Source organism: Lampetra fluviatilis, chromosome 59 (genome assembly GCF_964198595.1).
Source record: "Lampetra fluviatilis chromosome 59, kcLamFluv1.1, whole genome shotgun sequence".
Lineage (NCBI taxonomy): Eukaryota > Metazoa > Chordata > Hyperoartia > Petromyzontiformes > Petromyzontidae > Lampetra > Lampetra fluviatilis.
In genome coordinates, this window is record NC_136333.1 from 6,490,277 (window position 1) to 6,507,149 (window position 16,873).

Here is a 16,873-nt window from a genome sequence, read left to right on the forward strand (position 1 = left end):
AATATTTTTTTAATGAGCGTTTTTTTTTTACACAAGTCATTGATCATTAATTCATTTGTCGACAGTGTTGCTCCCGCAGAGATCCCATCTGTGGATTTCGACTTTGGCTCAGACACTTGACAATTAGCACGCTGGCGCCTAATTCACCATCAACAAATTACAGCCCTCTTTTCTCAACCCACTGCTAAGTGAACGCCCCCCCATGCCTTTTTTTGGCAATCGGTGTTTGCTTGGCCATACTTCACCACGCCGGTCAGTACTGGTTGGAAAAAATGTTTGGGGTGTTGGGGCATGCGTGGGACCGATTCAGATATCAATCGCCACTGTTGCTGGCCGTGACATGGAGTTGAACTTTCTCCTTGTAATGCGCAAGCCACTGCCGCACAACTGTTCAGGGACGTATCTGCCGACAAGGCAAGGGGCTGCCTTCAAATCGACAAGCTCAGTGTCGTGCGTCAGTGGTGCCACCTGGTGGCTATGTATAGAATAACGTGATTTAAATCTGGCTATGTATGGAAACATTCCTGCGGAGGAGGTGGTAGGAACGTTGGGTTGCTCGGTCAATGGCCAGGATCAACGGCGGCGTGGTGTATTCCGCAAATATGCCCGAACGTGAGGGCGGGCACAAGCCGGCGTGAGTAGGTTAAACGTTGAGTTTTATAAGGGCACCACGGGGTGACCAGCCTCTCCCCACCCAGCCCCACCCCTCCCACCCCCCACCCAGCCCCATTAAATAATAAAAATACAACATAATATTATAAAATATTATGTTTTATTTTTATCATTTTATTATTTCCATTCTACGTGACTTTACCGAAAGAACCAAGAAGTTGTAAACTTTTAGATACATACTATTTAGCTTAGTGATTTACCTACCTTATAGATTGTCCTATTGTTTTTTATGTTGTTGTCCTAACTTTCTGACCCTTTACTGGACACCTGTGTGAAAAAAAAAACTTCGTAGCTCACGAGATTTCTCCAGGATGAATAAAGAATCCCGACTGAAAGTCCTCCGTGTGCCGTGTGACCTCCAGGAGGCTCGCCTCCTCCCGACCGAACCAAGGTGGTCATCCAGTTCCGCTACCTCTCGCAGAAGCTCTTCATCTCCCTCTCCGTCCTCGCCGGAATCGGCATCATCTTCGGATGCGTGTGCCTCGTCTTCAACATCTACAACCGGAACGTCAGGTGAGCCCGGCAAGTGTCCTCGGAGCGACGTGGGGGTACGTGCGGACAGACACGGCGAGTGTCCTCGGAGCGACGTGGGGGTACGTGCGGACAGACAGGCGAGTGTCATCGGTGCGACGTGGGGGTACGTGCAGACAGACACGGCGAGTGCAGAGCGACGTGGAGATACGTGCGGACAGACACGGCGAGTGTCATCGGAGCGACGTGGGGGTACGTGCAGACAGACATGGCGAGTGCAGAGCGACGTGGGGATACGTGCGGACAGACACGGCGAGTGTCATCGGAGCGACGTGGGGGTACGTGCGGACAGACATGGCGAGTGTCCTCGGTGCGACGTGGGGGTACGTGCGGACAGACACGGCAGGTGTCATCGGAGCGACGTGGGGATACGTGCGGACAGACACGGCGAGTGTCATCGGTGCGACGTGGGGGTACGTGCAGACAGACATGGCGAGTGCAGAGCGACGTGGGGATACGTGCGGACAGACACGGCGAGTGTCATCGGAGCGACGTGGGGGTACGTGCGGACAGACATGGCGAGTGTCCTCGGTGCGACGTGGGGGTACGTGCGGTCAGACACGGCGGGTGTCATCGGAGCGACGTGGGGGTACGTGCGGTCAGACACGGCGGGTGCAGAGCGACGTGGGAGTACGTGCGGTCAGACACGGCGAGTGTCCTCGGTGCGACGTGGGGGTACGTGCGGTCAGACACGGCGGGTGCAGAGCGACGTGGGGGTACGTGCGGTCAGACATGGCGAGTGTCATTGGAGCGACGTGGGGGTACGTGCAGACAGACACGGAGAGTGTCCTCGGTGCGACGTGGGGGTACGTGCGGACAGACACGGCGGGTGTCCTCGGTGCGACGTGGGGGTACGTGCGGACAGACACGGCGGGTGTCCTAGGTGCGACGTGGGGGTACGTGTGGACAGACACGGCGGGTGCAGAGCGACGTGGTTTGGTCAAACGGCGTGCCCCTTAACGCCGTTCTTTTTGCTTTGCTTTTCAATGTCTTCCTTCATCGCTGTGAAAAGGTGTGCAAAGTGCTCTTGAATGCCCCGATGTGAAAGGCGCGATATCGAAAATGCAATATTGTCTGGCCAAATTCCGCGAACGAGCGCTTGGCTTTCCATGGTAGGAAACCGAAGAGCCGAGAGAGAACCCACCGTGCATACGAGGGGGGGCTGTGTCAAGAGCTCCACGCAGATGTATGTTGAACTTCTTTCGTGCCATACGTAGCCAACCCTGCTCATCGGTGGAGCGTGGGGGGAAGGACAACAATCCAAACACAAAAAACAATTCTCAAACATTTCGAGTTTTCAATCGAGATGTTTTAAAAGTGCACAGCTCCAGTGGCTTCCTAATATCAGAAGCAAGAGCGTTCCAGACGGCCGCAGAAGCGCATCTGAAAAGCGCTCGATGCGGTGACTGCCGCCTTTGTTCGATGGTTACCCAAAAGCCGCTTCTGCGAGGATGACGGGAGTTCCGGTCATTGTCAATGCTCCTTTAACGAGATCAGCCGAGGTCTTGTGGTTCAGATAACTCCTTGGTTTGCGCGTTTCCCGCCTCTGTGACTCCAGATACATCCAGAACTCGCAGCCCAACCTCAACAACTTGACGGCGCTGGGATGCATCCTCACACTGGCCGTGGTGCTGCCACTTGGTCTGGATGGCCTCCACATCAGCGAGCGTCAGTTCCCGTTCATCTGCCAGGTAATAATAACAACACAGTGGCTAGGAGATATAGTAGTAGGTTTTTACCCTTTAAACTGGTACAAAACTGACACCTTTATACAAGGCATCATGTTTGCAATAACCGCAACAAAAGCAGTCAAAATGCTTCTCACAGTGTAAATGCTTACTCCGAGCTCTCAATACTCTGATAGTGCGCTGTTTTTGAGTTGTACGCCTTTTGGCGTCATCTGGTCCAACACCAATGGAGACTAGGCTCTAAGGAAAGCTGTCTCGGGTGTGGACCAATCAACTTCAAGGACAGTGCATATCATTACCATTATCAGAGTTGTTTCTTTTTGTTTGCATTTTGACTGCTTGTGTTGCGGTTATTGCAAACATGATGCCTTGTATAAAGGTGTCAGTTTTGTACCAGTTTAAAGGGTAAAACCCTACTACTATATTTTGCCACTGGTAAAGGAGGTCTCATAGTGGCTAGGAGATGTTAACTACCTCGCCTGGTGTGCAGGAGGTCAGGGGTTGATCCCGACGCCTGTTGTATATTTGGAGTTTTGCGTGTCTCTCTCCCCGTGGCAGCGTGGGTTTTATTTTTCTGGGTCCTCTGGTTTTTCCCTCCGCATTTATAATCAACGTGAATTTAGATTATTTGGCTGCTATACATTTCCACATGATAAGCCTTATCTGTGAGCTATCGTTTGTGGCCAGGTCGCTTCTGAAAAAGAAGTTGATTTCTTTTTTCCGCTTGTGTTGCGATTGAAACGTCGTGATACATTTTTTTTTTTCTACCAACGTGACTTTACCGAAAGAACCAAAGAGCATGGATTCCTGCGCTCACGAAAGCTTCAGATCGAGATTGAATATTTTAGCGCTCGCGCCGTTCCCACAGCAGCGGGTCTATCGCGGCGTAAGGCGCTCCGTCGCGCGTGACGGATGTACAAACCCGTCAACAGGAACGATGTTGCCGCTTGTGAATCCCAACTGTGAACATGGTCGTGGTCGTGGCGGCTGCGGTGTGCAGGTACGTGTGTGGCTGCTGAGCATTGGATTCGGCATGGGCTACGGCAGCATGTTCACCAAGATCTGGTGGGTGCACACCCTTTTCACCAAGAAGGAGGACAAGAAGGAGATGAGACCGGTACGTTCGGCAGCGCCTCGCGTTAACGCGTGGTATGCGTGTTCCGCGTGTCGAGCTTGGTTCGCAAACACACGTTAGCCAATCGTGCTAATCGGTCGCTGCGCGCGGGTGAAGGACAACAAACACCAAAAAGCAGTTCTAAAGAAATTAGTTTTCAAACTAGATGATTTGAAAGTGCCATAGCTCCAGGAGCTTCCCCAATATTTGAAGGCAGAGCGCTCCAGACGGGCGATGCGATGACCATCTTTTGTTCGATGGCCAGCCAAAAGCCGCTGCGAGGATGAGCGGAGTGTCTCCCACCATCACGCTGCGTGCGCATTCATTGTACCTTGCCAGACGTTAACATTCCGTTATTTCTTCTGGGGACGTTTTTTTTTCCCTTTACGCATTTTCGCTTAACGCGGCACGCATCTGCTTCTTCGTTAAACGAGGAACTTCTGTTTAGCACGTGTTAGGCTTTTCGCGACCAATATCATCCATAAGATTTTTTCGGGTTAGATCGCGTAAATATATCAATGTGTCGTTAGACCCCCCCACCACCTGTATTATGGAGGAATGTCTGTGCAGCAAACGGAGTGGCATTGAATGTAGCAATAAAAATAAAAATGACTCACTTGGGATTGGGTTTAAAAAAAAAACTAAGCATCAGGTGGCTTCTTAGAATGAATGTGAAGAGTTGAGGCATCGTGAGCATTGCCCTGAATTAACACCCCTGCCCCTCACCCCTGACCCAACCCCGCAGCAACTGGAGCAATGGAAGCTCTACGTCACCGCGGGGGTTCTCATCTTCATCGATGCCGTCACCATCCTCATCTGGCAGCTTGTCGACCCCTTGCAGAGAACCGTCGAGGTAATCCGTCATCATCATCATCACCTCGTCGTCATCATCATGATAAACATCAACATCATCATCTTTTTTTTTTTTGCCTCCGAAACGTCGTGAATTTTTATTTTATTTTACTTTTATTAATTTAAATTTTTTATCTACGTGACTTTACCGAAAAAACCTAAGAATATGAATACATCATCTTGATTTAAAGCTTTCGTGACTGCAGGGATTCATCTTCTTGGTTCTTTCGGTAAAGTCACGTAGAAGGGAAATAATAAAATAATACAATTTAAACATCATAAAATAATTCTCACGACGTGAGGCCGAAACGTCGTGAGAATTGTATTTTATCATGTTTTATTTTTATTATTTTATTATTTCCCTTCTACGTGACTTTACCGAAAGCCCTGGGTCATCCAACATCTCTCGCGGTCCCACGCTATAACACTCCATCAAGCCACTGGCGTGCATGCTGATTTTACCGCTCCATCTCCACGGTGGACGTACTTGCTCTCTCGTGCGTGTCAGCCACCCTTGGCTGCCACTCCGTTGACCATCTTCCCCCAAAAGCCCCCTTGCCTCTCCTTCACGGTCTTAATGATGTCTTTAACTCGGGTCAAACCTACGAATTTCGCTAAACTAAACTTACTAAACTTTTTCTTTTACCAGGTAAGCCCCACTGAGCTGTATGGCTCTTTTGTTAAGAAGCGCCCTGGCTGTCACAAATGATAGTTCAACGAGGTGGTGGCTTATCATCACGTGGACATTTATAGCAGCAGCCAAATACTCTTAAACACGTGACGTCGATTCTAAATGTGGGGGAGAGAAACCGGAGGGCCCGGAGGAAAATCCACGCGGCCAGGCGGAGAGAGACACGCAGACTCCAAATAAACAGTAGGCGTCAGGGTTGGAATCAAACCCACGACCTCCTGCGTACCGGGCGAGGTAATTAACATCTCCTAGCCACCGTGATGATGAGAGACACGCAGACTCCAAATAAACAGCAAGCGTCAGGGTTGGAATCAAACCCACGACCTCCTGTAGACCAGGCGAGGTAATTAACATCTCCTAGCCACTGCGACAGAAATAGGGACGATGGCACGCACCCTGGCCCCAACCCTCGGCTGCTTGGTGCCCCGTTTGTGACGCGCGCACACTCCCAACCATGTTTGTGTTGTTGTAGTACAGAGTTAGACTGTTGGCCTTAATCTAAGTTGTCTTGTGGTTGTTGTTGGTTGTTTGACTTGCATCCCACTGCACACAGCGTTGGTGCACGGTGTTTTTTTCTGCAATATTTTGCTGTCTTTTCTTGGATTTTCTGTTTGCACTCAGTCACATAGTCACTTTAAAATGTTTTTTTGTTCATGTTTTTGTTTGTTTGTTGCGGTTGCACCCGATTCAAGAGCCGAATGGCTCACAGGGCTACACCTAATACATGAACTTGAACCACGCAGGGCTTCGGCAAGGAGAATCTGGTGGGCGACGACGTTGAGATTCTTCCACAGCTGGAGCACTGCAGCTCGCGCAAGATGACCACGTGGCTGGGTGACACACACAGACACACACACCGCACGAAGCACCTGCGGGGAGAAGGGATTACTAATCTACAACTCGCATCGTAACAACTGCCTGAATACTAATCTAGTATATAATTACAATACCTCCCCCCCCCTCAAATCGTCGCACCTGATGAGTTGATGAGTTAATGATGACGTCACCCCGCTGCTGCTCTATATAAGAATCAGGGTGACGTCATCATTAATTAATGATGACGTCACTCTGCTGCTGCTCTATATAAGAACGGGAGACAGAGCAGAGCCTCACCATTCTGGCGAATTGCCCGATGATGCTGGATGCAATTACCAGCGAAACGTCGTACTACTCAATAATTGTAAATGTTGTGGTTTCACGCTTCAACACACCGGTGGGCTAAAGCAGCGAACTATTTTGTCTTTTGTCAACGTGACACTTTTTTGCTGACTGACCGTGTCGGGTGGTGGAGGGTTACGACACATTTATAAATAACGCGATCTAAACCCAAAAACGCTGATTATTGGGAGAATGGAGTTGTGTACGCACGTTCTCACGTTGAACTTCTTTCACACCGTGCATAACAAACGGTGCTAATTGGGGGCGCGAATTGGCAGAACCGATGCGGCACCGAAGTCACAACAATCGTAAAAAAAAAGTGAATTCTAGATTTGAAGCTTTCGTGACTGCAAGGATTCATATTCTTAGGTTTTTTCCGGTAAAGTCACGTAGGTAAAAAATGCAAATAAATAAAAGCAAAATAAAATAAAAATCACGACGTTTCGGAGGCAACTCAAGCTTCTGTCTTCAGGTGGAACCGTCACTGCACGATAGCTGTATCAAGTGAGAGAAATTCCAAGAAAACAGTCCTTGTATATATACTGGTTGAGGGTGGGAGGGGAGCCAAGGTAGGCCCTGAGTGAGTTTGGCGCGCGTGACGAACTCCACGTTTGCGTGCGCAGGCATCGTGTACACGTACAAGGGCCTCCTGCTGCTGCTGGGCATTTTCCTGGCGTACGAGACCAAGAGCGTTTCCACGGAGAAAATCAACGACCACCGCTCCGTGGGCATGGCGATCTACAACGTCTCGGTAATGGGCCACGCGGGCAGATCTGACGCTGTCTCATTGGTTGATTAGCAAGCGATTCGGAGGTTAAAGGTCAAAGCGATGGGAATGCGGCTCGAATGAGCTTTGAGCCGTTGAGGCCGCCGCCACCACCTGTTTACAGCCCTTGGCGGGAATTCCATGTTCGTGTGACGGGGGCGAGTCTATCCAAAGTACAGAGTGTGGTAGTTTTGGCCTAGTCTTCACGCTGGACAGATGCCTTAAAAATCGAAATCTCTAATACTTTAATATAACTCATCCCGAGTTTGGGGAGCGGTAGTGTCGCGGTTAGCGCTCTGCACTTTGAATCTGGCGAGCCGAGTTCTATTCCCGCTCACGGCCGTCACCACTGACGATTATTTTTACCGATCCAGGGCCTCCCTTAGGTTGACTTGGCCTCAAATTAGTACTTGGTGTGGTGTGAAACGATCGCACACTGGGGGGGACAAAGGCAGCGAGGCGCGGTGCTGGCCGCCCACCTCGTGTGCCGTGCCGGCCATCATTGGTTGCTTGCTGACAGCACTTGCCCCAACAGTCGGTTAAGGCTACACGGGGGACGTTTGTCTTTGTGGGCCCCGTGCAGGTTCTGTGCATGATCACGGCGCCCGTGGCCATGATCGTGAGCAAGCAGCAGGACGCTTCCTTTGCTTTCGCCGCGCTGGCCGTGATCTTCTCCTCCTACATCACCCTCATTGTCCTCTTTGTGCCCAAGGTAAGCTGGCGGAGATTACCGAATCATCTCCATCGTCACCGTCGTCGTCACGATAATCATCTTTCTCTGCGCTGCGTTTTCGGGGTTTTTGCACCGCGACTTGTTCGGCACCACGTCCGACATTTCGCTCCGCAGCGTGATTTATTCGCGCGACGTAACGTGCAAGGTACAAGAGTGCGCGGGGGGAGAGGGGGGGGGTGCACCACTGACCAGCGCGTGGAAGAACCGGCGCAGATTTCACTGCCGCCGATGTTACCCGGGGCTGGTGAGCAAAACTGAACATCTTACTGGCGAACCGTGCTGAAGCCCCCTGCCCCCACCCCTACCACGGTAGCCCTTGAGGAGTGTAGTGGCATAGACGCTGGCTGCTGGCGAAAAAGGGGAACTGCGGTGTACGGCAGTGCTCGCGTCAGCAGGCCACGATAGACACGAGAGGGGGGACATCTAAAGGGGAAAGGTCACAGAAGGGGCCCATCGGGAAGCCCCAGGAACCCGCTAGAAGGTTCCAGAAAGGTGGCCGTGGCCGGGGTGGAGCGAGGCCACGCTGGAAGTATAAGAGGGGGCCCCTGAGCGGGACCTTGGGACTGTTGTTCAAGTCCATCGTTGCTTCTACATACTATTAACATTTCCTCCCTTTGTTAATGCTACCCCCTACCCCCTCCCTTTGATGCTGCTAATCCTGCATAATGCATGGGCATATGACTTCGAAACCCCCCCCCGCCCACCTCCTACGCATTTCCCATAAATATGCTAAATTGCTCTTGATATGCAAATTCTTTTGTCAAGGCGCTCTTCTTCCACCTCCAACTCAGCTTATATATACGCTCCAAGCTTGGCAGTGTTTCATTCTTCACCTGAGGACGGTTGCTTACGTTGTAGCCGAAACGTCATGAGAATTATTTTATTATGTTTTATTTTTATTATTTTATTACTTCCCTTCTACGTGACTTTACCGAAAGAACCAAGAAGATGAATCTCGTCGTCGTCATCTCCGTCTTCACCATCCCGGGGCGCTGCTAGTCAGACAGGCTACCAACTGTTCTAACTAAGTAGTGCCATCCACAATAGACGGTCTTAATAATAATAGTAGTGTGCACCCACGTAGGGTGTTGTGTGAGTTATCCCGATGGTGCTTGTTAAATAACGAAGTGCCTCCAAGTCTTACTGTCTCCGAGTTGAGTCTAGATTTGAAGCTTTCGAGACTGCAAGGATTTGATGAGAAATAAAATTCAAATTAACCAAAGTAAAATAAAAATCACGACGTTTCGGAGGCAACACAAGCTTCCGTCTTCAGGTGGAACCGTCACAGCACGCTTGCTGTATCAAGTAAAAAGGTTTTTAAAGAGGTGTTTACTTCATACAGCAATCGTTGCTGTGACGGTTCCACCTGAAGACGGAAGCTTGTGTTGCCTCCGAAACGTCGTGATTTTTATTTTACTTTTATTAATTTTAATTAAATTTTTTACCCCACGTGACTTTACCGAAAAAACCTAAGACTAAGAGTATGCATCCGAGTTGAGTCACTACAGGAACACAACGATGAGGCCGTGATCTCAGCCCCGGTGGCGAGGGGGGTAGGGGGGACGGGGACGTAGAACGGGGGGACGTACGGTCCGTCACCGAGAGTCGCCGCCTTGTCTGCCCCGCGGCCCTCGCTGCAGATGCGGAGGCTGATCACGCGCGGCGAGTGGCAGACAGAGCAGCACGACGCCAACAAGACCATCTCGACGACGCTCAACAACGAGGAGGAGAAGTCGCGGCAGCTGGAGCGTGAAAACCGCGAGCTGGAGCGCATCATCGCCGAGGTGCGGAGGGCGATCAGAAAAAATGTTTTAGATATTTATTTTTTACTTTTTTTTGCGGCTCGGTGCGTACACGTGTTGCACACTCGGAATGAAGGACGTGGGCAAGTGCTCCAAATAGAGGGCAAGCACATTTATTTATTGTGGTTAATAGCAATCTTGTGAAGAACAGCACCGTCACTCTGTAAAATGCACCAGCACGTGTGTTACAACAGCATTGCTCCCGAGTCGCCATTAACCACGTGGCTGGTGTCCAAGTCCGGTTAATCATTAACCCTGCCAGCCACCTACAGGCCTAACTCAGTCATCACATGCTGCTGTACACACATGCATTGATGCACTGCACAGCACATCAGGACTTTCACAGAACCACACTTTACTCCCTTGCTGCACAAGGACATAATTCAAAGAGTGATCCATTCCTAATGTGCCACACACGTGTACGCTTTAATTTGTCGTGCCGTGCCCCGGACGACTGACGCGCAACTGCGCTGTTTCAGACGACGCGGCGCAAGAACAGCGGTTGCAGAATAAGAATATTTATTCATACCGGAGGAATCTGATGAGCTGTGAAGCTCTTTCTCACAGATGTCCAGTAGGCGCGGGTTAGAACGTGAATACGGCAAACAGTAAAAAAAGACGATTGGAGCGCAGGGTATAGGAAATAAGCAAATCCCAAACAAATATATACAATTTCGATTTAAAGCTTTCGTGACTGCAGGGATTCATCTTCTTGGTTCTTTCGGTAAAGTCACGTAGAAGGGAAATAATAAAATAATAAAAATTATATTTTTATTATTTTTGCCCTTCTACGTGACTTTACCGAAAGAACCAAGAAGAAAAATATATACAAGTAAAACGAAACTTTTAATTTACCAGGTGAAGCCCACTGAGCTATTAGCTTCCAGGCCACTGGTTCATCGAATTCCATATAACAGATAAGTAAACATCTTGACTTAAAGCTTTCGTGACTGCAGGAATTCATATGTTTTGGGTCTTTCGTTAAAGTCACGTAGACGGGTTCAAAGAAAATAACAAAAAAATAACGAAAAACTCCGACGTTTCCTTGATGACGACCGCTTGTGTTGCGATCGAAACGCCGTAGTTTTTGGTTATTTTCTTTGAACCTATGTACGTGACTTTACCGAAAGACCCAAAGAAAATAGATAAATTATACAGCTTTAACATTGCAAGCACACCACGTGTAAAGCAGCCCTGCTCTCTGAACCGTGTGTGAGAGCACTAACAACGATTTTATTTTACCAGGTCAGGCGCACCGAGCTGCGTAGCGAACTATACCACGAGCGGTAGCTCAACGTGCTCCTTTCCGTCGCGATCGCTTTGGCACGATACTGTTCCATGCCGCGGTGGTGACCTGCCGACAAAGTTCGAACTCCCTCTTTAGGAACTCGCCTTTCGAGGCCCGCTACTCGTAAACGTAACGTCGCACGACGCGCGCAACAACGTGCGCGTGTGTGTGTGTCCCCACCCGACACTCCACGTGGCCTCAAGGTGCACATGGCCTGTCACAAGCGTCGTGGTGACGTCACCGCCACTTAGTGGCGAATGGCGGTTGTTGTTGTTGTTGTTGTCCCCACCCGCCTAACTTCTCCTCCCTCGCCCTCCGCTCGCAGAAAGAGGAGCGGGTTCGCGAGCTCCGACGGCAACTCACCGAGCGGCAGCAGCTCCGAGCCCGTAAGCCGAGTGCCGCGGCCGCCGCCGCTGCGTCTGCGCCGGCCGGCGGCGGCGGCGGCTGCGACAGCCCCCACGGGAACCACGTGCCCAGCCCCGGGCCGCAGGCGCGCTACAAGCAGAACGTGGCGGCCGTCTCGTGCCTGGTGCCCACGCACGCCGCCAGCGCGGAGCGGAGCGCGCGCCCGGACAACGCCCTCTCCGCCAAGAGGGTGCAGCTCATGTACAACTGACGGACGTCGTGGCGAAGTGTCGGGGGGCCGGGGGGTGGAGGGGTGGGCGGGGGGTGGTGGGGGGCAACAACGACAACAACAAAACGCACGCGTGAATCCAAGACCCCCTCCTCGTGATGGACGTGACCTGCGGCCCCGAGCGGTGTTACGCAATACCGGTCGTGCACCGGCACGACCGGGCCGAGCCGGCTATCTGCCGCCCGTGCCGAGACTTCACCGAACCGTAGGATGCTGTGGTCTACGAGAGACATCTGAATTTTTTCCTGCTCGGGGGGGGGGGGGGTCCTTGCAGGGGCACACGGGCGACGTCATCGCTCGAGGAGGGGGAAGATTCGCCGCGTTGTCACGTGACGTCCGTCGCGTTAACGCTGCGTGGGGACGCAGCGTCACCGCGACATCCGTGTGCGCATCTCAATTCGGTTCGTTGCGCGTGACGCCCCGCGGCACGGCTCGGCTCCTGCAGTGGATAAAAACGGCGCGTCACTGGGCTTGGCTCGGCACGGCGCGCCCGGGCGTGCCTCGGTTGTGCGGTGGAACAAGAGGCGTTGGGGAGCCATCGGTGATTTGTTCGCGTGTTGCTGTCGTGTCGATTCCGAGCGCCGGTCGAAAATCTCCGAGGCTGTTTTTTTTTGGTTCGACGCGGCGACGCGCGTTCAGCCGGAATGCCGACGACGCGCCGAGGCAATGCCGGCGTCGGAATGGCACTGCGATGAGTTTCATTCTTCGGCCGTGTGAAGCAGCCTGCTGAGAAATCGCACAGAAAGCAGGAGCAGCAGGAGCAGCAGCAGCGCCTCCCGACGGCTGAGCAAAGGAGAGCAAGGAGTGCGCGTGCAAATGCTGAGCAATGGTCCACGTTGGTTTTTTGTTCGAAACATCACGCCGCCGGCGATGAAACGGAGGGCGGAGTGCATTGCGAGGCTGACACCTAAGCGTCAAATCTCGCAGTGGGAAAAAAAACACGCCGGCCCCGTTCACTGTGTTGGCAGAGATCAATCGCAAAGGAAAACCCCGTGACTCAGCCCCCAATCGGCAAGACGGGAAACCTGGAACTCTCATCGGCGCGTCGGCGAGCGACGGCGCAGAGGTGATTCCCTGAACGGGCGTCCGGACCTGGCACGGGCAACACACCGCCGGTTTCTGCGCCACCAGTTTGTCGCCAAGCAACGGCACGTTCCGGTGCTTTGACGCGGCCCGGATCCGCCAGGCCGCCCCGGTTAATACAAGCGGGCGCGTTAACCAACGAAGCACGTGCCGTCTGCTGCAGAGTGGACGTTAAAGATTCCCCCTGGGTGCCGGCGTCACGCTCCAACTTTGCCAAATTCAACAGGTGAATTATCCGCAAATGACTCGATTGGGATTGCACACATGTATCGCCGTGCCCCCCTTACCGTGACCCCGCCGGGGACCGTGAGTTTGCGTGTTTTAAAAAGAACGCCTTCGTGTGAGCGGCGCGAATACCAAATGTACATATATTTGTTCGGCACCACCAAAATTCTTTCCCGGTGTGGCACCACGTGACTTGCTTCTGCTTTTTTTTCCCGTTTCCCAATTTTTTTTTAAAGCGGCTCCGATAGGTAGGTAGGCAGGTGGATCGATGACATTCCCAACGCTCATTTCAAACACGAAGGCAACGGCACAGAGCATCTGCGATTGAGAACGGCAAGAGAGGTGCTTATGGACGTTACGGGAAGGAGTCTCCATGCAGGATACGACCGCGCAGGAGCTAATATCCAAATCGTCGGTGGGTTTAAAGCAGATCGTCAAACGAAAATCGGTCTTGGAACTTGTTGATTGAACCTCGTTTCTGCACTTCTTATAATTCTTGGTAATTAAATTATAGAAATAATAAAATAATAAAAATAAAACATAATAAAATAATTCTCACGACTTTTCGGCCACAACGCAAGCAGCCGTCCTCAGGTGGAGAGCAGGTCTGTCGGAAAGACAGCGTCTGAATGGCTGCTTGCGTTGTGGCCGAAACGTCGTGAGAATTATTTTATTATGTTTTATTTTTATTATTTCCATTCTACGTGACTTTACCGAAAGAACCAAGAAGATGAATCCCTGCAGTCACGAAAGCTTTAAATCGAAAAATGTAATTATATTTGAAATTTGGAAGAAATGGGAAGGGATTACAAGAGCATGGACAATTGAGAGCAAAACCAAAATTTTTCGATTGTCCTGTAAGCGCCAAGCTGTGGCCGACTGTGTCACCTTGGGGCATCCTGGCTGGGAGCGTGGATTTGGGCTCTGGCATCTCAGCAGTCCTGTGACACCGGCACTTGTGACACAGGGAAGGTGACCTCTTGACCTTCGGCCGAATCCGACCGGAGCTTTTTTTTGCTCGCAGCCTGAAATTCATTGAGAAACACACGTTTAGGTGATTTCGACTTTTTTTGCTGCGATACATTTCGACACAATGAGCCACTTTGTCGAAGTATCATCGTTGGGCTATCGTTTGTGGTCAGGGCGTTTCTGAAAAAAAAGCGAATGGCTCAGTGAGCTTTACCTGGTAAGATACAAAAATAGTTTATAGGAGGGAAACGTGGCCAGAGACAGACACGGAGACATGGAGTGATAGACAGACGCACTGCAACAAGGACAAACACATGGAGACCCACGCTGAGACATGGGGACAGAGTAAGACGACGCAGAGAAACAGGGATTGATAAGACAGACACATACACAGGAGAAAGACGCATGCTCAGACATTGTGACAGACACACAGAAGGATAACAGGGAGACAGGAAAGGAGAGAGAGAGAAATGGAGAAATGCCTGAAGTTAAATAGAGACACAGAGATTGCCATGAAGAAACTCTCCACGTCTTCAATCGCAGTGCTGCGTAAAACTCAAACTCATTTTCTGTCATGTGTATGTACATTGAACTTCGTTCGCACCGTACGTAGCCAACCGCGCTAATCGGGGGCGCGGGGGAAGGACAACAAACTAAACACAAAAAGCAGTTCTAAAGAAATTAGTTTTAAATCTAGATTTAATCAGAATCATCGGAATATGTACGTATTTAAAAGTGCACAGCTCCTAATATCGGAAGAAAGGAACGTTCCAGACGGCCGCAGAAGCGCATCTGAAAACGCCGCAAGATGCGTGTGACCACCGCCTTTGTTCGATGGTGAGCAGCCAAAAGCCGCTGCTGCTGCTACTGCTGCTGCGAGGATGCCCGGAGTTGGTGTGATGTGGTGGGAACAACATCATCATCCTCTTCCGTGTCGCATACAAAGACCCATCGACTTGAGATTCCGTTGTAAGTGATTCAGCTTTGTCGGAGGGTTGGCGAATGGCAGATGCACCCCGCACGCACGCACACACACACACACACCGACCTCAACGGTAAATTGACACCCTTGTACTAAATACGGTACAATGCTTTTATACTAAAATGTGTATGTCTGTCTTTTTCGCGCGGGCAACGCCGGGTACTTACCGCTAGTACTAAATAAAATCATTTTAACTGACGGATCTTCTGTCAAAACAATGTTGGGTGGGGGGCCTTCACATAATGTGTCAGTCGTGGGGATTATTTGACCGGTTGAGTTCTGACCCACCACCGATATGCGAGCCGTGGCCGGGAATTGAACTGTTGCGTGGCCACTCAACCCCACACACTCCACGTACAGGTCCGTGAACTGGAAAATAATCGTGGAGATGTTTTTGATTGCCTGGGAGCTGTCTGCTAACGTTTCAGTGTTTGTTTCAGTGTTACAACAAATGACACGGTCTTGTGTGGCTTATCGTGTTCACAACCCAAGAATGCTGCAAAAGTCGTGGTTTGGATTGTTTGGTGACCTGTGCATAGCCACTGGTTACGTGGTTAGGGAGTTGATGTTTTTTTTCTACAAAAAGGAATATTTTTTATTACGTATAATATTTGCACATTTGTTGTGGTTGCGTTGACTAAAAACAAAAAAAAATTAATATCAATCGTGACATTAATTGATGTTGTTTTTAAATATGATTACATATCTAAAAACCTATTTATTATTTTATTAATCGTTTTTTAAAATATATTTATGAAGTGCATTAGTTTCTGCGTACGTCGCAACAAACGGATATGCAGGTTTGTTAACTCCGTCACCTCTGATTAATTGTTTTGAATTATTTTAATAAGGCCACGATGTGATAAAAGTTGTGTCGTGAATACCCGCCACCACCCGACACAACCAAACTTTAATTCACTTGTCACGCACGCAAGCGGTTAACAACGCGACGACTATTATCCTATTTAAAATGTATAGAGAGCCGTTGTTCAAGACCGCTTACCACAGTTTAATTCTTTTTTTTTAAAACGGCAATAATTATTTCGATGGCAGGGGGTGTGTAATGTTGCGAGGACGAGTTTAAAGAAAATTCTCAAGACCACATTGAGCAACTTGCCGCGCTGAACCAACATCCAATTATTCAACTCGGAAGGGGTGATGGTTAACATATATGTGGTTCATAACGTACCTACACGATACGTTAACCACCACCGCTTCCTAGATCAGTCGGTCCCAACGTGTGGTACGCATAGCCCTTGGGCGAGATGTTAGCTCCCTCTCCCGGTATGCAGGAGGTCATGGGTTCAATCACAACCCTGATGCCTGTTGTATACTTGGAGTTTGCGTGTCTCTCTCCCCATGATCGCGTGGATTTTTCATCGGCTTCTCGGGTTTTTCCCCTCCCCCCACATTTAGAATGAATCAGCGTCACGCGTTTGAGAGTCATTTGTCGCTATGAATGTAAAGCGATCGTTTGCGGCAAGGTCGCTTCTTAAAAAACATAGTTCAGTGGGCTCTACCTGGTAGATAAAATGTTTTGTTTTCGTATTCACATGGTTTAAATAGCAGGGATGATTTGCACGTGTGCACTTGCAATGTTAAAGCTGTAGTATTATTATTATTACACTGGTCAACACACGTTTTCTGGCATAAGGTATTCCAACGGTTTTAATGTAATTTTGGGG

At 50.2% G+C, this 16,873-nt stretch overlaps 1 protein-coding gene across 1 annotated transcript in view; it reads left to right on the top strand.

Annotated features, from left to right (window-relative positions):
- The window catches only part of LOC144950740 (gamma-aminobutyric acid type B receptor subunit 1-like), a 41,531-nt gene extending 29,604 nt beyond the window's left edge, over positions 1-11,927 (top strand). The window contains exons 10-18 of the mRNA XM_078880813.1: positions 1,035-1,185; positions 2,762-2,894; positions 3,892-4,008; positions 4,751-4,858; positions 6,292-6,382; positions 7,330-7,457; positions 8,056-8,184; positions 9,846-9,989; positions 11,621-11,927. Coding sequence (XP_078736939.1) covers positions 1,035-1,185; positions 2,762-2,894; positions 3,892-4,008; positions 4,751-4,858; positions 6,292-6,382; positions 7,330-7,457; positions 8,056-8,184; positions 9,846-9,989; positions 11,621-11,911 — 1,292 coding nt within the window. The 3' untranslated portion in view covers positions 11,912-11,927. The remainder of the gene's footprint in view (positions 1-1,034; positions 1,186-2,761; positions 2,895-3,891; positions 4,009-4,750; positions 4,859-6,291; positions 6,383-7,329; positions 7,458-8,055; positions 8,185-9,845; positions 9,990-11,620) is intronic.
- The last annotated feature ends 4,946 nt before the right edge of the window (positions 11,928-16,873 follow it).